Raw genomic sequence first — 22,913 nt, forward strand, 5'->3', positions numbered from 1 at the left:
AGGATAAAGCGAGTCAGGGAGTTGTTTTCGTTCTTCTTGTTTTGGACAGATAAACAGCAGCGTTTGAGAAGAAGACGATAAGACTCAGGATAATTGAGAGAGAGAAAAGGGGGGGAGAGAGAGAGAGAGAGAGAGAGAGAGAGAGAGAGAGAGAGAGAGAGAGAGAGAGAGAGAGAAGGAAAGAGAGAGAGAAGGAAAGAGATGGAGAGAGCGGCTCTATCCAATTCTTTGAGGAGGAATTTATCACTGTAGACTTTGGCTTTCTGCTCCAACACACACACACACACACACACACACACACACACACACACACACACACACACACACACACACACACAGAGTAGATCTGTATGTGACAAGTTTCTCAGGGATTTGTCCCGGGTTGCTGCTCTTCATAATTTCTCATCGTCTTTTTTTTTTTTTTTTTTTTTTTTACTGTACATATTTCTCACACACACACACACACACACACACACACACACACACACACACACACACACACACACACACATAAAAGAGATTTAACTGGAGTGTAAGCCGCTTGTTTTACTCGCCTGTCGTCTTCACTCGTTGTTTTCTCAGACGTGTAAATATTCATCAGCTCACCTCACCGTGCAGGTGGGAATATTTACAATACGACGTCTCACACACACACACACACACACACACACACACACACACACACAGATTATGCGGTGCATACGGACAAATGTGTTTTTAGACGATGACTCCACATTGCCCTGATTTTTTTATTACTACGTGTTGGATTCTTTGGGAGCTGAAGGGGGCGTGGCATCTCTGTTTCAGTGAAGGTGTGGCTTCTATGCTTATGTAAAGTAGGTGTGGTCTCTGTGTAGGTGAAGGAGGTGTGGCCTCTATGTTTATGTAAATGAAGTGTGGCTTCTATTTTTTATGTAAAGGAGGTGTGGCTTCTTTGTTTATGTAACTTGGGTGTGGCTTCTATTTTTATGTAAAGAAGGTGTGGCTTCTATGTCTATGTAAAGGAGGTGTGGCCCCAGTCTACGTTTTAGGGATGGAGGTGTGGCTTCTATGTTGATGCAAAGTGGGTGTGGCCTCTATGTTTATGCAAAGTGAGAGTGTCCCCTGTTTTTGGTGAAAGAGGTGTGGCCTTTGTCTCATTCTTAGGGAAGAAGGTGTGGCCTTTATATCTCTGTGAAGCAGATGTGGCCTCTGCATCTCTCATTTAGTGAAGGAGGTGTGGCCTCTGTGTCTCAGTGAAGGAGGTGTGGCCTTTGTGTCTTGGTGGAGGTGTGGCCTCTGTCTATGTAAAGGAGGTGTGGCTTCTGTCTGTCATGTTAATGCGAAGTGGGTGGGGCCCCTATTTTACTGTAAGAGTTGTGGTCTTTTCTCACGTTCTGAGGGAAATAGGTGTGGCCTCTAGGTTAAGGAGGCGTGGCCTATGTGTCTCATTCTTAGGAAAGGAGGTGTGGCCTCTCTTGTTAGCCATCTGACTTTCATTCCTAATATCAGATGTAATCAGAATTTAGGAGCAAAACATCTGTTTTGAGTCTTAAATTCTTCTCTCTCTCTTTCTCTCTCTCTCTCTCTCTCTTTCTCTCTCTCTCTCTCACACACACACACACAGAAAAAGTTTCAGCGGAGCAGGAAGCAGAAGCGTCGGGATTTGGGAAGCTCTATCCCAGCACACAGAGCTGCAGAGCAGAGGAGAGTGGAGAGGAAGAGGATGAAATCCCCTCAGAGTTCATCTCCAGGAGAGAGCTGGAGAAAGGTCGACTCTCCCGAGACGGTACAGCAATCTCACACACACACACACACACACACACACACACACACACACACACACACACACACACACACACACACAATAAATTGGTTGTTTAGAGTGTATGTTTGTTTAATGTTATGTTATTCAATATAAATAATATGTTGCACGTTGTGTAATGTGTGTGTGTGTGTGTGTGTGTGTGTGTGTGTGTGTGTGTCAGAGATGAAAAAGTTGTCCGTGTTTAAGAACTACGAACCCGGCGAACCAACCTGCAGACTTTATGTGAAGAACATCGCCAAACAAGTGGAAGAGAAAGTGAGTAGAAACATTGAGTCAAAGTGAACGAATTCTGGAATCTGATTCACACACATGTATTAGAGGACAGCAGAGTCTATGCTTCATCAAGGTTCTGGAATTTTCTGTAGAAAGTCAGGCGTGTGTTTGGGTCAGTCACAGCATGTGATGGTGATTTGATTAGAATCAGTACTTCAGTGTTTTTCTCTTGTTCTCAGGATCTGAAGTATATCTACAGCAGGTACATTGACACCTCATCGGAGGACGAGAGGAACAGGTGAGCTCTGTGACCAAAGCTCTGGTCTATTGCAATAATTATAATACACACCAGGGTTCCTCAGATATTATTAGATAGATAAAGTTTGGTGCTTAAAGAGATCCTCAGCCATTAAAAGTGAGTTTACAGCTGTTAGTGAGATGTTTTGCATTAGTGGTTTAGACTGAAAACTCTAAAATATGGGAGGAATACTAGTGGCTGTTTTCTGCATCTTCGAAAATCCATACACTCCTCCAGAGACACCTCCACTAATCCCCCTTACTACCAGAGAGACACCTCCTCTAATCCCCTTACTACCAGGGAGACACCTCTACTAACCCCTTACTACCAAAGAGACACCTCCACTAATCCCCCTTACTACCAGAGAGACACCTCCTCTAATCCCCTTACTACCAGGGAGACACCTCTACTAACCCCTTACTACCAAAGAGACACCTCCACTAATCCCCCTTACTACCAGAGAGACACCTCCTCTAATCCCCTTACTACCAGGGAGACACCTCTACTAACCCCTTACTACCAAAGAGACACCTCCACTAATCCCCCTTACTACCAGAGAGACACCTCCACTAGTCCCCCTTACTACCAGAGAGACACCTCTACTAACCCCTTACTACTAAAGAGACACCTCCACTAATCCCCTTTTCTACCAGAGAGACACCTCCTCTAATCCCCTTACTACCAGGGAGACACCTCTACTAACCCCTTACTACCAGAGAGACACCTCCACTAATCCCCCTTACTACCAGAGAGACACCTCCACTAATCCCCCTTACTACCCAGAGAGACACCTCCACTAATCCCCCTTACTACTAAGAGAGACACCTCCACTAATCCCCCTTACTACCAGAGAGACACCTCCACTATTCCCCTAACTACCAGAGAGACACCTACACTAATCCCTCTTACTACCAAAGAGACACCTCCACGAATCCCCCTTACTACCAGAGAGACACCTCCACTAATCCCCCTTACTACCAGAGAGACACCTCCACTAATCCCCCTTACTACCAGAGAGACACCTCCACTAATCCCTTTTACTACCAGTGAGACACCTCCACTAATCCCCCTTACTACCAGAGAGAGACACCTCCACTAACCCCCTTACTACCAGAGAGAGACACCTCAACTAATCCCCTTACTACCAGAGACACACCTCAACTAATCCCCTTACTACCAGAGACACACCTCAACTAATCCCTCTTACTACCAGAGAGACACCTCCACTATTCCCCTTACTACCAGAGAGACACCTCTACTAACCCCTTACTACTAAAGAGACACCTCCACTAATCCCCTTTTCTACCAGAGAGACACCTCCTCTAATCCCCTTACTACCAGGGAGACACCTCTACTAACCCCTTACTACCAGAGACACACCTCAACTGATCCCCTGTTCTACTAAGAGAGACACCTTCACTAATCCCCCTTACTACTAAGAGAGACACCTCCACTAATCCCCCTTTCTACCAGAGAGACACCTCCGACTAATCCCGAGCTAATTTGATAGTTTATATTGTATCTATTATGGTACCAGTTCCAGCCTGCGTTATATAAAGCTGGTGAAGTGATTTTTTAATGTTTTTATTCTGGAATAAAGGGATTAAATAAAGACTTTGAAGTATAAATGCTGCATTGCTGCTGTATTTTGGTGTGTGTGTTTGTGTGTAGGTTTGATATCGTTTTAATGAAGGAGGGAAGAATGAAAGGTCAAGCCTTCATTGGGCTCCCCAGCGAGAAAAGTGCAGAGAAGGCCTTGAGGGACACGAACGGATACGTCCTACACGACAAGCCCCTAGTGGTTGTATCCTTCACTTGCTCGTTTCGAGACACGTCACTCACTCTCGCTTCTCCATGCGATGAAAATGTCAGTCGATCAGCGGCACGCGTTTTTTTTCCCTGAAGCACGACACGGCTTGTGTGTTTTAAAGGGACGAGTGTGGCGACAGTGGGTGAGGGGGGGGTTTGAATGCCAGTCGCGTCTTCACGCGCGGTGAATGTTAATCAGTGAGGGACGAGTTCACACTCCGGGTTTTAGACTTAACTTCAAACTCTCCAGCAATTCGCTCGGTCGGCGAAACCCAAACAGGATGCGGCGGATTCCAAGACGGGAGCAAAAAAACAGGCGGGTAAGTTTTAAAATGATGGTAATAGTAACGATGAAAATGGTAGCTACTCGAGTCTGACAAGGGGGCGGGGCTATGTGAATGGTGCGCAATGGGCCAATTGAAGTCAAGTGGGAAGTGAGACGTTAACCATGTAGACATATGTAGAGAACTGAGAGGTGGGGGAAACTACAGAGACTTAGGGAGGAGTCAGGAAGACACCTATAGAATGGAAAAGGGGTGGATCCAAAAGAAGGTTTCATAACATTAAGGGGTGTGGTCATGTGGCCACCTCCTGATTGGGTAGGCTGCAGAAATTTAAAGCGAAACACCTAAGTGGTGGGTGGGGCCAAGTAGCTGCACAGAGATTAATTAGTGGAGCTAAGTGGAGAGCTAGAACAAAGGGACATGGGTAAGTGGACAGCTATAGTGCTGACTGACAGGGTGGTGCTACATTGCCATCAGAAGGCATCAGATAGTTTAAGGGGTGTGGTTAAGTGGCCAAGGTAAGTGAGTGGGGCCAAGTGGATACCTATAGAAAGTGGTGAGTGGGTGTGGCCATGTGAACACTTAAAAAGAGAGGTAAGTGGGTGTGGACAATGAGATATTCGGAGAAAGAGAGGTGAGTGGGTGTGGCCAGGTGAACATTGCAAAGTGTGTGGGTGTGGCCATGGCCATGTAAACACCTAGAAAGAGAACTGAGTGGGTGTGGCCAAATGAGCAAATAGAGAGGTAGTGAGTGTGGCCAAGTGAGCAAATAAAGAGGTGAGTGGGTGTGGCTAAGTGAACAAATAGAGAAGTGGGTGTGGCCATGTGAACAAATAGCGAATTGAGTGTAAACAAACATAGAGAAAGGCATGGTTAAGTGGGCAGTTACATAGCTTAGTGGGCATTGCCAAGAGAATGTTTGCCGAGTGGTGAGGGATGTGGCAGTGTAATGTGGGCAGGACCAATTTGAGAGAACTTAAAGGGGGTGGGGCCAAAGAGCTGGAAGTTTCCTTAATTTTTTCCTTCAATTTGTTTTATTCCATAACCAATTTGGGATAAAACAAATTGAAGGAAAAAATTAAGGAAACTTCCAGCTCTTTGGCCCCACCCCCTTTAAGTTCTCTCAATTTGGCATTTTTTTTTATCACATGTAGAAGTTTTGAGAGTTAAATGTGTGTTTGTCCTTGTTGAAAATGTTGACGTGGTATTCAGACATTGTTACTCTGTGTGTGTGTGTGTGTGTGTGTGTGTGTGTTGTGTGTGTGTGTCACAGTCATTAATCTTGCATATTCTTTCACAGACTGACTGTATGCATCATCAGTACTATTACATGATATTATCATATAGACATATTGGTTCCTTGTTGTCTTGAGCTCCATGCTGTCTCACTTGTGTCTCACAGCTACCAGGTGAAGAATCTTCTCCTCAGTGCCTCAGTGAGAAGTTCATCACTATGTCCGAGTCCTTACTACAATTATTATTACAGTGTGAAGAAATAAAGTGTTTCATATCAGTGATGTGGATTTTCTTGTGTATTTGCTTTTCTCACACACACACACACACACACACACACACACACACACACACACACACACACACACACACACACACACACACAGATTGGGGGGAGCTGTGATGAGATCAGGGTCTATCTGTCTGTTTGTGGCCATCTAATCTTTCTCTGTCTTGTTTTTTTAGGCTCTGTATTAACTGCCTTTCTGTCTGATCTACAATATTAACCAGTTGGTCTGTTTTTGTCTGTCCAATCTACCCATATGAATATTCAATCTACCTCTCTGTGTATAATTGCATTTTACAGTCTGTCTAATCTACCTGTATGTCTGTATCTGTATGGATCTGTGTCTATCTGTATGTTTAATCTGCCTCTTTGTACATTTTCATCACGGTCTAATCTACCCATCTGCATGTCCAATTTACATATCTGAATATTTGCATCTCAGTCTGTCTAATTTAACCCTCTCTGTCCAATCTACTTCTCTTTGTATACTTGCATCTCACAGTCTGTCCAATCTACCCATTGGTATGTCCAATGTACCTGTCTGGGTATATTTACATCCCAAAATCTATCTAATCTACACATCTCTATGTCCAGTCTACCTCTTTGTGTATATTTGCATCTCTCAGTTTGTCAAATCTATCAATCTTTTCACTTATCTGCCTGACTCATTTGTCTAATCTATTCCTCTATATCATTTCTGCTTGCCTGATCTTATCTAGGCAAGCAGAAGTCAGGTTTTTTTACTTATCTTTGACACATCAAGGACTGATAAATGGTTTAAAAAAAAAAAAAAACAGTCCACAATCAAATTTTTTATCTTTAAATTAAGTAATTTTGTCTTTTTCCCTCATATCTGTGACGTCACTAATTAATCTGGCAATTAAAATGCTGGATTTAAAAAAATATATAAATTTTAATCAGAACTGAGGTTGATTAACAGATTTAAGCAAAAAAAAGTTTAAACAAATATTTGTTATATTTTTTATATCAGTTTAACTTTAAAAGCCAGAGCAACAGATATGGCACAAATTTTGCAGATTGAAAATCCGACCCTGACAACGATCTCCTTTGTTTTGTCTACATTGCAAGACAGGTGGTGGTTGTGACACCAGTTCACCTGTTGTTCCACCTCTTCTCTGAATGGTGTTTCATTGTCGCGTCATCAGCATACTTGACGATGAGGTTGGATTCTGACCTTGCCATACAGTCGTGGGTAAGCAGAGTGAACAGCAGTGGGCTGAGCACACAGCCTTGGGGACACCTGTGTTCAGTGTGCTGGTGACTGATGTTCTGCTGCCGATGTGCACTGACTGTGGTCTCTCTGTCAGGAAGTCTAGAATCCAGTTGCAGAGTGGAGTGTTGAGTCCCAGTAGAAAGCGTTTCCCACAAGTTGATGAGGGACGATTGTATTGAAAATCAACAAACAGTCTTCTGCCATATGTGTCCTTTGTGTACAGATGTGAGAGGACGTTGAGAGCAAGAGTTTGGGCAGAGTAGAGTGGATGTGCCTCTTGACTAGACACTGAAAGCACTTCATTATGCTTGGGAGTCAGTGCTACTGGACGGTAATCATTGAGAGATGCCTTACTGTTGACTTTTTCCACAATGAGATGATGGTGGTCTTTTTGAAGCCTGGATCAGGGAAATGTTAAAGATGTCTGTGAGGACACCTGCCAGCTGGTCAGCACAGTCCATGACTGTGGACTTGCATGCTCAAATGTTGTTCACATCTTTAAATCGTGCGTCGGTCATTTAACATGCCAAGGAGATGGGGGTCACTGTTGTTGGCATGTGATGTAAATTTGTAGTCAGTTAGGGCATGAATGCTCTTCCACATGCCTCTGGAGTCCTTAGTATCACAGAAGGGGTTGATCATTTTCCATGCATACTGGTGTTTTGCTTTCCTGATGGCTTTGGAAAGCTGAACCCTTGTTGACCTGATAGGTCCTTTTACCCCCATCTTAAAGGAAGCATCTCTGTTATAGCAGGGCATGGACCCCCTAGTCATCCATGGCTTCTGGAATTTTTTCCCCCACAGTTACATCCTCAATATACTTCTCTATGTACCCAGTCACAGACTCAGTGTATACCTTGCTCTGCAGCCACGTTTTCTGTAAAAATAAGCACACTGCAGTTCCTTGTTTCAGCTTGTTTTGTTAATTGGAGTCTAAAGGTCATCAATTTTGTTGTCTAAAGAGTGCACATTAGCCAGTAGTACTGACGGGAGCGCCAGTTGGCCAGGGTTATCTTTTAGCCTCCAGCTGATGCCAGCTCGCTTTCCTCACTTCCGGGTTCTCTTTGTACCCAAATAGCTGCCATGGTGGTCTTTCTTTGTCCGCCTAGACCACATAGTGTCTTTAATAGTGAGTTTGTTATATAAAAGTTATTCTTTGAGCCCAGAGCCATTAGGGTTTCACAGTGGTAGTGCTGGGTGATACTGTCTGAACAACAGTTACAGCTACAGTCTCTTTGACAAGTTTTAGAGGAAAAGATTGCACCGTTAGCTGAAGCCATAGAAGCCGCTCCGCCCAGGTGGGCCGCCATCTTGCACTATCTTGCATAATTTTTTTATCTTTGTCTGCTAGTCTAATCTGACTGTCTGGTTCATTATGCACATACAGGTCTATTCGTTTAATCTGTCTCATCTGTTTGTCTCCATGTCAACCCTTCTTTACATGTCTGCCTGTTTTTTGTCCCTCTGTCAGCGTGTCTAATCTACTCTTTCTGTCTAATTCATCTCAGTCCAACAAATCTACCTTGCTGTCTCTCAAACTGTGTGTTAGTCCATCATCTTTACCTTTCTGTCCAACTTGTTTGCTATCTGATCTAAAAAACCACTGATGGATGAATGGATGGATAAATGATCAGACAGAGAAGAAGAGTGGGATTGCATGTGATGCTGGGCTGTCCCTTTCTCTGATCATGGACTGATGGAGATGGGATTTTAATGGGGACTAAATTTAGAACGTGAGCCAACCGGCAGCGATTTCAGCTTTCAGCAATTCTGCAACAGATGGCGGTGTCAGTAGAGGAACGGTCCAAAAGCTGGCACACACGCACATGAAGTACAACGCCAAAGAGGTGGACTTGAGGTGACCCCGCTGCACCTCTGTGGAAGGCCATGGCTCATTGGTGCTTGGTCCTCTTGCTTCTTCGGCAGCAGTGAGATAAAAAAAGGTCCTTCGTCTGGTGTCAGAAATTAAATCACACGTACTTCATAAACACTAATATCCTTTATAAAGTTAATACCCAACATTGCATCATCACGGCATAAAAGAAAATCGCTTCCATCCAGCCTCCGATAGAGCTTTAACTCGGAAACTTGTACGTTTTAGGGCATTTCTCAGACACCCTTATCCAGAGAGACTAACATTCATCTCATTCATACAACTGAGCAGCTATAGGTTTAAGGGCCTTGCTCAGGAGCTTAGGAATGGGAGTTTGGTGTGGCCTTCAAATCCAAAAATCCAACGCCTTAACTGCTAAGATGCCACCCCCCCACAAATGTTACCAAATGTTGTTTATCTTTTTTTTAAGGAATATTTTCTCAATCCTTAAAATAATCTACTGTACACTTACAGATTTATATCAGATATATCTCTGGATTTCTTCCAGATTTCCACTTGAATCTCATGTCACTCATGGCTTAGCACCTTCTTTAGTTGATTATAAAATGTTTAAAATTTGTGACCTTTTTTAGTCTGCGGAATCCTTGAGATTCTGTTACAATAAACACAGTGTCTAATCTATCGGTCTTTCTGTGTAATCTAATATTCTGTCTGTCTAATTTACTGCTCTGAAGAGTCTAATCCATGTCTGATCGTGTCATTTTAAAATCGACCAAATGTCCTTCTCTGAAAACTCTACCTGTATGTATGATTTCCCTGTCCACCCAATCTTCTTTAGGACAATCTAATCTATGTGTCTGTCCATTCAACTTTCATGTCAGTTTGTCCAACGTACTTTTGTTTCAATGTAATTGACTTGCCTGTGTCCTAATTTTCCTACCTGTCTGTCCATCCAATCTTAACAGTATGAACAGCTAGTATGTCAGTCTAATCTACCTGTCTATAGCGTATAGGTATTTTTACCATCCTGTTTAATGTCATTGTGTCTAATCTTTTTGTGTTGTGTTGAAATGTGCACCATATTACCAAATGTATTGGGATACCCAACTTTTCTAGCCATGTGTGTTTATTCCTTTTACTTAAACTAGGAGCCCCAAAACCAGCTCCATGAAGATCTGCAAATCGCCTAAAATATCTGTAAAGCAGGACGCAGCTAAGCACGCTGTTTGTTTGTGTGTGAACGGTGGAAAGTTTCATTCCTTCAAATCATATATTAATTGTCATGTGGAAATTTTTAGCCCCTCATTGTGACAGACAAAATTGCTTTCCTCTACAAGATTTCCGCCTCCCAGCGAGCAGATTGTGCTTTCCAAAGTGCCCAGTTCTGTCAGCTAGCGTCTGTGCTTCAGATCTGGGACTGAACAGGAGCTCGGGGATGTGATCAGCAGCTGCAACCATGTCGGGGTACAAAGCGCAATAAACGCTCGTGACACAGTCATTCAGGAAAACAAGCTGTCTGAAAAAAACAAACGATCTGTTCCTCACAACTGCTCACTTCACTTTCCTGATGTGTGTGTGTGTGTGTGTGTGTGTGTGTGTTGTGTGTCATCATGAGTCATTGAGGACACACTGACTGTAGACTGAAGAACATCATTTAAACAATTTATATAAAATAAAAACAAGTTGTTTCCACTCAGATTTTCCTCGCATCGTTCTGGAAATCATCATCCATCGCTGTCTAATCTATCTGTCTCTCATTCCGTCTAATTTACCACATCTATTCTCCAATCTACTTCTATGCTTACCTACTGTATCTAATCTGCATACATCTGTTTGTCCATTTCATCTATTTCTCTGTTCATCCAATTTGTCTAATCTTCTAAACTACATAGTTGTTCTATCTAATCTAATTTAATCTAATCTACCATTATATCTAGCTTTGGAATCTATCTCTGTCTGCCTGTCTAATTTACCCGCCTGTATGTCTGTCTATGGAATTTACCTTTATGTCTAGCCATCCAATCCCCTTTTCTGACATATTCTAATGGTCTTTTCATCTAATCTGTGTCTAATCTACATCTGTTTGTTGGTCTCCGTACTCCACCTTTTTATCATTAATTAGTTTTCATTCTTTTAATCTACTCATCTTTTTTTTATCTTGTTTAGTCTGTTTATCAAATTGTCTTCTCTGTCTACCAATCTACCAGTCTGTCTGTCATTGAACTCTACCTTAGTGTCTAATAATCTAATCTCCTTTCTTACCTATTCTTCTGGTTAGTCTTTCTAATCTACATCTAATCTTATCTGTCTGTCTATCTTTGTTCTTCACATCTCTATCTATCTAATTAACCTTTGCCTGTCCATTCTTTGAATCTAAATATTTTATCTGTCTAATCTACATATCTGTCCATCTATTCTACCTCTCTGTCTGTCTTTCTCTCTGGAATTTACATTTCTATTCATCCTATCTATCCATTTCTTTGTTCTTTTAATCTACTTGTCATCTATCTGTCTAAATATTTGTTGTAAATTTCCCATTCGGATGAAAAAATAAATCAATCTAATTGATTGTATAACCTACCCGTCTGTCTGTCTAATCTAATTGTCAGTATAGGGATAGTGCCAGTCTGTCTATCCTTCTATACAACCATCCAATCTGCTTTTTTATCTCTGTCTAATCTACCTATCTGATTCTATAACCCACCTGTCTGTCTCTTCATCTAATCTGTCTAATAGATTAATGTCTATCGATAATTCCTGTCTCTCTATCCTTCTATACTACCATCCAATCAGATTTTCTGTCTCTGTCTAATCTACCTATATGTTTATTTTATCTGCCTGTCTGTGTATAAACTCTGTCTGTAGGTCTAATCTACCTGTCTGTCTGTTTATCCATCCCTCAATCTGCCTTTATATCTAACTAATCTACCAGCCTGACTGTTTGTGATCAGAGATCGGTCTGTCTGGTGAAGCGAGCGTCTCGTCGCATCATTATGGTAATGAATCCGATCTCAGGAATTTTCCCCTGCAGGTGAATATCTATGCAGACGTCATCATCCATCACCCGTGAGCATCAGACGCAGGGGAGAGCCGGCTCTCGACCCACGGCTCATACTTCACTGCCAGCCGAGAGGAGTTCCCATCTGTGCCCCGTTCCTCCGCCGACTCCAACGATGACAAATGCATCAGCGGCAGCGGAAATATTGAAAATTACCCAGACATTCATCAGCCATAATTCCTGCTACAATGACAAATCTCCGCTCGGGAATGTCATTGGACAGATAAACAGTGTAAACAGGTTTGCTTCACTACATAAAGCCTGCATATGAATTTCCTCTGAAATGTTCTGGTCGCACCGCTTGACCAAACACTGAGGAGGTTCAGGGCAGATTCGAGGGTAACATGGATGTGGGCGTGGCTGGGGTTTATGTACATACCTGTAAGTGCAATAAGGCCCAAGTCTTTACATAACCTGAACACACAATGAACTTCTTATGGGGAATGTTTTGGATATTGTAACCCTTAGGATGTCATGAATAAAATAGACATCGAAGTCATGGTTCCCCACATACACTCTCAAAATACTCTTTAAACACAAATATTTTAATTCATTTCAGAATTATAGAAAAGCAAATACAACTATTGGAGCAAAGCCATTAAAAACATTAGCTATGACATGATCATCACTCAAATCATGTCAAGCACAGAAGTATCTAATCTACCTGTCAATTTATCTCTGTCTATGTATCCATATAATCAACCCTACTGTCTAGTCTTCCAATCTACTTCTTGGTCTACCTGTCTAATCTGCAATTCTCTCCATCTAATCCATTTTTTGTCTATTCTTCATATACCTGTTTAATTCAATCTATCCATCTAATCTACTTGTCTGTCTATCTGTTAATCCCCTTTTATATACCAGATGGACTGTCAGACAGGTAGATTAAATAAACCGATAGTAGATTAGGTAGACTTCTAATCTACCTGTCTGACAGTCCATCTAATCTAATATCTGTACATCTAATCCACCTGTCTGGCATTCCATTTAATCTACTATCTGTTCATTTAATCTACTAGTCTGTCTATCTACTATCTGATCTACTTGTCTAGCAGTCCCTCTAATCTACGTCTCTGGCTGTCTTTCTATTCTACCATCTTTTTTAATCGAATCTACCTGTTTATCTGATCTACCTGTCTAGCAGTCCATCTAATCTACATGTTTGGCAGTCTATATACTATTTGTTTATCTAATCTACCATTCTGGCAGTCTGTCTAATCTACTATCTGTTTTTCTAACCTACCATTCTGGAAGTCTATCTATTCTACAATCTTTTTTTTTTTTTTTTTTTTTTTTTAATCTAATCTACTATATGTTTATTTAATCTACCTGTCTAGCAGTCCATCTAATCTACTTATTTGGCAGTCTATCTAATCTACTACCTGTTCCTCTAATCTACCAGTCTGTCTGTATACTATATGATATACCTGTCTGGCATTCTACTGTCAGTAAGTTATTCCTTACATGTTTTTTTTATAAATTGTGACCTGTGCAAAAGTTTGGCCACCCTTCCAACTGTAAAGTCTCACAATTCAGTGAAGTGGTTGCACTTGTTTTTAGCTGATGCCAGTTCTAGAGTGTAACAAATTCTTTGACTCTTCAAACACTTAACCATGGGCTCCTCTGAGAACCCGACTGAGGCTCGGAAAAGAAAGCTAATTAATAGCTGCAAAATCAAAGAAGAATGTACAAAGAAAACAAATCACTTCAATTATTTCTAATATATATTTATATTTATTTCGAAAACATTTGCAGGAAGAAAAAGTAAAACTAGTTTGTTGCAGAGGTTTTGTTATGAGAGAACAAACTCATGCATACAGCTGGATTATCTGCATTAACTCCTGGTTTATCTGCAGTAAATTGTACCAAGAGGAATGTAATGATGATGATGATGATGATGATGAGGAGGAGGAGGAGGAGTTTGAAATCATGTTTTTGATAATGATTATGGTGGTGATGGTAATGTGGTGGGGATGATGGTATTTTATGATGTGTTGGTGATGATGATGATGTTGGTGTTGGTGATGGTGTTTATGGTAATGGTGGTGATGTATTTATGATAGTAATGAAAGTAATGGTGGTGGTTATTATGATGATGATGGCGATGATGGTGATGTGGTAGGGATGATGATGGTAATGTTGATGATAGTATTTATGATGCTGATGAAAGTGAAGATGGTGGTGGATATAATGATGATGATGATGATGATGATGATGATGATGGTGTTTGTGATGGAGGTTATAATGATGATGATGATGGTGGTGGTGGTGATGGTATTTATGATGGTAATAAAATTGATGGTGGTTGTGATAGTGGTTATAATAGTGTGATGATGATGGTGGTGGAGATGTGGTGGGGATGATGGTGGTGTTGGTCATAATGTGAAGCTAATGATAGTGGTTATGGTGATAATGATAGTGGTGATGATGGTATTTATAATAGTGGTGGTGATGATAGTGGTTATGGTGGTGAAATTTGTGATGGTGAGGAAGGTGATGGGGAAGTGTTGGTGATGATGATGATGGTGGTTATAATGGTGATGATGCTGGTAGTGATGATAGTGGTGATGATGTTGTGGTGATGGTAATAATGATGATGATGATGGTGATTTAGAACTGCACAGTGTTTAACAAGATACCCAAAGTGCTCATTCCTTTATTATTAAATGCAAATCTGATCCACTACTTTTCAATAATTGGGCATTTGGGATATTTCTGATTTTGTCCACGTTATGTTTTTAAATTCTTCAAAGTAGTCATGAAGCTTTGCGTCTCTCAGCAGCTTCACGAGGAGCCTGGGCTGCTTTTCTAACAGTCCTCACATGCTGGGAACTTGTTGGCTGCGATCTCTGTTCTAATCGGAAATGACTAATTAGCAAACATTTCAATGGAATATTTCTTTTGTGAAACTTTTTGTTTTGGCAGTAAATTCATGGGCATCAGCATCACTGGATCATTTGTATTTCAAATAGGCCTTTATTTCAAAATGGCTGTAGGATTATTTAAAAACAATTTAGGTCCAAATTTTTAACCCATTCTATCTACTGATCCCATCACTTAGCATGAAACTAGCATGCTATATTCAACCTCTACATTGCATACATTAAATCAATTCTTGATCTGTGAGCTAGCTAGCCAAGGCCTATGAGCTTATTTAACAGAAAGCTAAGGCACATTTGTTAGCTTTATAAAAGTGTCCAATAAAAAATGTGTTTTTAAGTTTATTTCATATCATGTGACCTTTATTTAAAATGGGTAAGAAATGATGTGAGAGACTTCAAATCTAATTTTATTTGTCACATACACATACATACAGGGTACGAAATGCAGTGAAATGCTTTTTATGACGGTCCGGCATGAGGGAATAGAATGGGGTGAAAAATAATACAAAGCAAAAGAAGACAGATAAATAAAGTATAAAAATTATATAAAATATAAGAATATATAAAGATGTATATGAGAGAAAAAGATGTTTATACAAAAATATGCTTATGGGAGTAAGCAGTAAACAGTAAACAACAGTAAACAATTTTAAGGTGGTTTTTTGATTGTCCATAAAGTGTCCGTGTGCAGTATGGTGTGGTGTGAAATGTCCATAAAGTGTCTGTGTGCGGTATGATGAGGTGTAAAGTGTCCGTGTGCGGTATGGTGTGGTGTAAAGTGTCCATAAAGTGTCCGTGTGCAGTATGGTGTGGTGTGAAATGTCTATAAAGTGTCAGTGTGCGGTATGGTGAGGTGTAAAGTGTCCGTAAAGTGTCTGTGTGCGGTATGGTGAGGTGTAAAGTGTCCGTGTGCGGTATGGTGAGGTGTAAAGTGTCCATGTGCGGTATGGTGTGGTATAAAATATAAAGTGCACTGTGCTGTGCAAGTCCAGAGTTTCAAGTGTCGTAGTGCGAAAGGTGAGATATGTGCAGAGAAAAAGTGTGATAATGAAGAGAGTGGGCCAGTTTTTAGATCCTGTGTGTCTCCTGGTTTAAACACCGAATGGCCTGTGGGAAGAAGCTCCTCCACATTCTCTCTGTGTTCGCTTTCAGGAAGTGGAAGCATTTCCCTGAACGCAACAAAGAAAAGAGTCCATTATTGGGATGGCTGAGGTCCTTCACAACCTTCCTGGCTCCAGTCCGGCACCGCGTGCTGCAGATGTCCTGCAGGTTAGGGAGCTCGGTGTGGATGGCACGTTCAGCTGAACGCACCACCCTCTGGGGGGCTCGTCTGTCCTGCATGGTGCTGTTCCCGAACCAGGAAGTGATGCTACCAGTCAGAACGCTCTCAATGGTGCAGGTGTAGAAGGTTTTTAGCACCTGAGAGGGTAAAGTCCCTTAAGCGTTTTAGATGGTACAGACGCTGCCGGGTCTTCTTCACCAGGGTGTTGGTGTGACAGGACCAAGACAGGATCAACTCTTTAGTCTTGCTGACGTTCAGGAGAAGGTTGTTCTCCTGGCACCATCTCTCCAGGTTTCTAACCTCCTGTAGGTAGGCCGTCTCATCTCGTTGTTGGAGATCAGACCCACCACAACAGTGTCATCAGCAAACTTGATGATGGTTGTGGAGTTGGAAGTGACCACACAGTCATATTCAGGTAATGCAACAGGATCTATGACATCAGGGCTACTGAGAACTCGACAGTTTCTCTTGTGAAAAAACACATAGGCAATACGAATCATGTTTTTGCTTACAGGTTTATATTTAGCAAATAATTTAAATGAATAAAAAAGGACATTTATTAGTAGGAATCTAAATGTAATTCCAATATGATGTTAACCAGACTGGAAGTTTTTCACCATGAAAATATAAAGTTAGAGAAAATACTAATGTAAAATTATACAGGAAAGTATTATAGAGTTTTACATGAGAGTAATGGCGGAATTATACTCGCTAATAATGTGAAGTTTTACGTGAAAGTAATGTAAAGTTTTACTGGACAGTGATATAAAATTTACTCTGTATAATAATGAAAAATTATACAGGAAAGTAATATAAAGTTGTACAGGAGAATAATGTAAATTTTTACAGGACAGTAATGTAAAGTTTGCAGGATAGTAATGTAAAAGACATATTGAATTGAATGTAAAGTTTTACATGACAGTTATATTAAAATAATTCTGTATAATAATGTAAACTGATACAGGAAAGTAATATAAAGTTGTACAGGAGAGTAATGTAAAGTTTTGTAGAATAGTAATGTAGCAGTTATATTGGAAAATAATGTAAAGTTTTACAAGATAGCAATGAAAAGGTTATACAGGGTAGTAATGTAAATCATCAACAAAAAAATGTAAAGGTTATACAGGATAGTATTGTGAAATTTCTGCTGCATTGTAATTCAGGATAGCAATGTTTAGATAAGATCAGTTCATCCACACGCCTATACACAGTCTTACTTTAAATCTTATTCTTCAGGATAAAAAAAGATAACCCCCTAAACTTACTGTAGTTAGTGAAAGTCATCCAATGACCTGTTGAGGAAATCGTCCATGTCTAATCACTTCCCGAGTCAACATGTCACTTCCAAGGTGTGCTTATTCATTATGGAGCACCTGATGGCTTTCCCATGCATATTTCATGCGTACAAATCCTGCAACTTTCATGAAGTTGTCCAAATGAGTAACATTTAGAGTCGAAGTGAAGTCATTCATTTGAATAATTGATGTTTAATGCCTTTGATAAGAGTTGGCGGGAAGGTCGTGGTTGTGCTGCAACCAGGGTAATGAGCTTTTCCTGCCTCCCAAACGTGTTTGAACTGGATAAACAGATAATCAGCCATGTTTCAATTGTCTCTTTATTATCATGTGTAACACAAGCTGTCTAATCCCATTGTTTTTGTTAGATTTGCTTTTATTTTGTCACTTTCTAGGACATATAGTTGGTCATATATGTTGCTTTTACACTGCACTACATTACACTACACTACATTTACATTACACTATTATCACATTTACAACAGTAATATAATGTTGTCCAGGAGAGTTTTACTTGGTAAAGTATTGTGAGGACCAGGAAAGTTATCCAGGATAGTAATGTAAAGTTATCCAGGATAGTAATGTAAAGTTATCCAGGATAGTAATGTAAAAGTTATCCAGGATAGTAATGTAAAAGTTATCCAGGATAGTACCAGGATAGTAATGTAAAGTTATCCAGGATAGTAATGTAAAAGTTATCCAGGATAGTACCAGGATAGTAATGTAAAGTTATCCAGGATAGTAATGTAAAAGCTATCCAGGATAGTAATGTAAAGTTATCCAGGATAGTACCAGGATAGTAATGTAAAGTTATCCAGGATAGTAATGTAAAAGCTATCCAGGATAGTAATGTAAAGTTATCCAGGATAGTACCAGGATAGTAATGTAAAAGTTATCCAGGATAGTAATGTAAAGTTATCCAGGATAGTACCAGGATAGTAATGTAAAGTTATCCAGGATAGTAATGTAAAGTTATCCAGGATAGTAATGTAAAGTTATCCAGGATAGTAATGTAAAAGTTATCCAGGATAGTAATGTAAAGTTATCCAGGATAGTACCAGGATAGTAATTTAAAGTTATCCAGGATAGTAATGTAAAAGTTATCCAGGATAGTAATGTAAAGTTATCCAGGATAGTAATGTAAAGTTATCCAGGATAGTAATGTAAAAGTTATCCAGGATAGTAATGTAAAAGTTATCCAGGATAGTAATGTAAAGTTATCCAGGATAGTAATGTAAAGTTATCCAGGATAGTAATGTAAAGTTATCCAGGATAGTAATGTAAAAGTTATCCAGGATAGTAATGTAAAAGTTATCCAGGATAGTAATGTAAAGTTATCCAGGATAGTAATGTAAAGTTATCCAGGATAGTAATGTAAAAGTTATCCAGGATAGTAATGTAAAGCTTATCCAGGATAGTACCAGGATAGTAATGTAAAGTTATCCAGGATAGTAATGTAAAGTTATCCAGGATAGTAATGTAAAAGTTATCCAGGATAGTAATGTAAAGCTTATCCAGGATAGTAATGTAAAGCTTATCCAGGATAGTAATGTAAAGTTATCCAGGATAGTACCAGGATAGTAATGTAAAAGTTATCCAGGATAGTAATGTAAAGTTATCCAGAATAGTAATGTAAAGTTATCCAGGATAGTAATGTAAAGTTATCCAGGATAGTAATGTAAAGCTTATCCAGGATAGTAATGTAAAGCTTATCCAGGATAGTACCAGGATAGTAATGTAAAAGTTATTCAGGATAGTAATGTAAAGTTATCCAGAATAGTAATGTAAAAGTTATCCAGGACAGTGATGTAAAGTTATCCAGGATAGTATTTTTGGAATTGCCTGGGACAGAAATGTAAAGTAATCCAGGATAACAATATAAAAAATATCCAGGATAGTAATGTAAAGCTACCTAGTACAATAATGTAAAGTGATCTAGGATAGTACTGTAAAGTTATCCTTTATGCAGGATAGTAAAGTTATGCAGGATAGTAATATATTTAGGTAATACAACATTATCAACTGTAATAATGTAAATTAATATATGTAATGTAACTATCCAGAGTAGTCAAAACTTAATAGTATGTACAGTTATTGAGGATGTTTATACACAATTATTCAGGACAGAATCCTGACATTATCCAGTATACTGATGTAGAATAATGTTATCGCAAAAACCCCAATCAGAATACTTTCAGTAGACATCTTTCAGCTGTGTCATCTAAGATGTGATGTTGAATTTAATATGATGTAATGAAAGATAAGATGTCTAATCTTGGAAACCCAGAACAGAAAAGTGGGATTAATAAAGTCTCGATTTCTAAATAAAGCAGAAGTGTTGCTGTTCTTTAAAATACTACACAGCAGCAGTGATGATCCTCAGGGTTTAATTAGGATGTTCCTATAAACTTAAAGGAGAATATTAGAAAAAAACTGAACAAAAATATGTTTGGCTGATGGTATTTTTTTAACCTCCATTAACGGCTCTTTTTTCCGAAAAGATTTACTCCTGCGAGTTGTCGACTTTTTCCCTCGGGACGCGTCACAAACATGGACAAAGCTCTCCAGTGCTGCATTTACGCTCCGGATTTACATTAGCAGAGACAAGATGGAGGACGTCCACCATGCTCTCCGTCTCATTTCTCTTTGTGTGTTGTCAGAAACTCCAGCTAAATCTCAGGCCCTAGCTTGCATCCGGTAACCTTGCTTATTCCCCACAGTGGTATTTGTGTAGCTGTGCAGAATTTATGACGGCAAAAAACCATCTGAAACCATCTAAGGGAAATATATAAATCCGCCGCTTGGATCTCTCAGGGCCGTGTTTTTTTTTTCTTCGCGCTCTGAGGAGGATGTGTAAGAAACGTCTCCCACTGAGCTGCTTTGCTTCCAATATGCCTTTTTTTTTATCCTGTGCTGCATCTCAAACAGGTGCTTCTGCCTGAAGCTGTTTCACTTCTGAAACATCAGGAGGGCGCTGGAGCATCGCTCGAATAAAGAGGGTGCCGACATTTTAGACAGTACGCCATGCTGAGAGTGTGTGTGTGTGTGTGTGTGTGTGTGTGTGTCGCACTCTGCAGCAGTGATGCAGAACGAACTGGAAATCATGGAGCTTTACCTATTGTATGTTTGGATTGAATAAACGTTGATGTTAACGACTCAGCTCAGCTCAGCTCCATGTGGTTGTATGGGTGGGTTTCTTTTATTCTAAATACTATGGGTGTAATCACAAAGCAGAAAATATGAACCTGATGTTTATTCCTAATGAAAGAGCCGGAATAAGAGTGAAGAAGAACATAAGTGAGAATATTGGTGAGAACATCACCAGGTTAGGAATCTCCAGAATCCAGATGAGATTAAACCCTGAGGTAAGCCTGAGAGTCTGGAAAGTATAGATCAGAATAGATCTCTGTCTATAAGATGGTGAGGCCTCAACCCAGAAGTGCTTGATGACCAGAAGGAAGCAGCTGCACATTAAAGCCAGTTTTGTAGAATAAATGGTGTTCATTTTCATTAACAGGATCATCTGTACACCTTTTTCTTTAGGCAGGGATCCAGTCAGCCAATCATGTGGCAGCAAGTCCTCCACATATACAGTACAGACCAAAAGTTTGGACACACCTTCTCATTCAAGGAGTTTTCTTTATTTTCATTACTATGAAAATTGTAGAGTCACACTGAAGGCATCAAGGGCTATTTGACCAAGAAGGAGAGTGATGGGGTGCTGCAGATGACCTGGCCTCCACAGTCACCGGACCTGAACCCAATCGAGATGGTTTAGGGGTGAGCTGGACCGCAGAGTGAAGGCAAAAGGGCCAACAAGTGCCAAGCATCTCTCGGGGAACTCCTTCAAGACTGTTGGAAGACCATTTCAGGTGACTACCTCTTGAAGCTCATCAAGAGAATGCCAAGAGTGTGCAAAGCAGTAATCAAAGCAAAAGGTGGCTACTTTGAAGAACCTACAATATGACATTTTTCAGTTGTTTCACACTTTTTTGTTATGTATATAATTCCATATATAATTCCACATGTTTTAATTCATAGTCTTCAGTGTGAATCTACAATTTTCATTGTCATGAAAATAAAGAAAACTCTTTGAATGAGAAGGTGTGTCCAAACTTTTGGTCTGTACTGTAGGGTCAATCAAACGGTTTCAGTTCAAACATCAGAATGGGGAGAAGATCTCGGTGGTGTGATAGCTGCTGGTCCTGGTTTAAGAACTTCAGAATCAGGTCTTTAGATTTAGATTCTAGCGAAATCAAAGGAGAACAACCAGATCGAGCTGCTTCAGTAAATACCACACCAATAACCAGTCTTTACAACCATGCTGAGCAGAAAAGCATCTGAGAACAGGTTCCAGCAGCAGAGGATCACATCATGTTCCCCACTGAGCAGGAAGCTGCAGCTATAGTGGACACAAAAACAAACTGGAGACTCGAACCCTTATCTTGATGTTCTTCGTGACAACTCAATCTGTAAGCGGCCATTTAAATACACAGTGAAATTTCCTCTTCGCATATCCCAGCTTACTCAGGAGCTGCAGTCAGAGTGTAGGGTCAGCCATGATACGGCGCCCCTGGAGCACAGATGGTTAAGGGCCTTGCTCAAGGGCCCAAGAGTGGAAGTTTGGCGATACCGGGGCTTAAACCTCCGACCTTCCGATAAGTAACCCAGCGCCTTAACCACTGGAGCTACCACTCTCCCTTTGTAGTTTTGCCCAGACATACACTATATAAACAAAGGTTTGGGGACATCCCATTCCACATTTACTCCCCATTTTGCTTGTTTAAAAAACTCAATTTTTCTGGGAAGATGTTCCACTAGAATTTGTGGAGATTTTCAGAGATTCAGCAGGTCAGGTGATGTAGGTGAGGAGGATTGGGGTCCCAAACCATCCCACTCGGGTATGAATAACAGGAGATCTTCCACACCAACATATAAAAAGTAGATCTTCATGAAACTGGCTTCATGCACAGGGTTTGCATTGTCATGATGTTCATGATCCCACATCCAAAAGCCAAATTTTGTGCCTCCAACTTTAAGGTAACAGTTTGAGGAAGAAACCCATATGGGCGGAAATGTCAGGTGTCCCAATATTTATTTCACATACAGTGTATTTGTTTAAAAAATGGACCCTTTATTCAGGAGGCTCTCAGATCAGCACGATTAAGTCATACAGTAATCGCGGGAGGCCGAATGCCGACACTTCAATTGAAAAGCGGATCGATTTGACATGTCGCGTGTCTTCATCGCGAGATCGCTGAAGCTCCGCACGGCTGACGGCCTGTCAGTAATTATGATTAAATTTTTATCAACGTGAAACCATCTTAAATTCATCACGCTGCTCCTTGGGAGTTTAATATTCCACACCGGTGCGCTCTGAACACGACCCGTGTGCTCC

General features: G+C 40.4%; 1 protein-coding gene and 2 long non-coding RNA genes across 6 annotated transcripts in view; 1 reads left to right on the top strand and 2 right to left on the bottom strand.

Annotated features, from left to right (window-relative positions):
• The window catches only part of rnpc3 (RNA-binding region (RNP1, RRM) containing 3), a 33,343-nt gene extending 27,415 nt beyond the window's left edge, over positions 1–5,928 (top strand). For 2 of the 3 annotated variants that reach the window (XM_083546860.1, XM_083546859.1), the window contains exons 12-17: positions 1,607–1,768; positions 1,968–2,062; positions 2,260–2,318; positions 3,990–4,122; positions 4,378–4,447; positions 5,814–5,928. In XM_083546860.1, coding sequence (XP_083402986.1) covers positions 1,607–1,768; positions 1,968–2,062; positions 2,260–2,318; positions 3,990–4,122; positions 4,378–4,447; positions 5,814–5,824 — 530 coding nt within the window. In that variant the 3' untranslated portion in view covers positions 5,825–5,928. The remainder of the gene's footprint in view (positions 1–1,606; positions 1,769–1,967; positions 2,063–2,259; positions 2,319–3,989; positions 4,123–4,377; positions 4,448–5,813) is intronic. The other variant, XM_083546861.1, reaches the window with a different exon arrangement.
• Positions 1–22,501, bottom strand: part of LOC310730813 — a 70,141-nt gene extending 47,640 nt beyond the window's left edge. The window contains exon 1 of the long non-coding RNA XR_014534971.1: positions 22,487–22,501. This is a non-coding gene — a long non-coding RNA (uncharacterized lncRNA). The remainder of the gene's footprint in view (positions 1–22,486) is intronic.
• On the bottom strand, positions 2,313–3,574 carry LOC310730767. 2 transcript variants are annotated; one of them, XR_014534949.1, is made up of 3 exons: positions 3,443–3,574; positions 3,022–3,340; positions 2,313–2,447 (listed from the first exon to the last, which is right to left on the bottom strand). It is a non-coding gene; the product is annotated as an uncharacterized lncRNA (long non-coding RNA). The 2 variants fall into 2 exon arrangements; XR_014534950.1 differs by having other exon boundaries at positions 3,022–3,373.
• Positions 22,502–22,913: the final 412 nt, after the last annotated feature.

The sequence above is a fragment of the Silurus aristotelis genome, assembly GCF_946808225.1.
Source record: "Silurus aristotelis genome assembly, chromosome: 1".
NCBI classification, from domain to species: Eukaryota; Metazoa; Chordata; class Actinopteri; order Siluriformes; family Siluridae; genus Silurus; species Silurus aristotelis.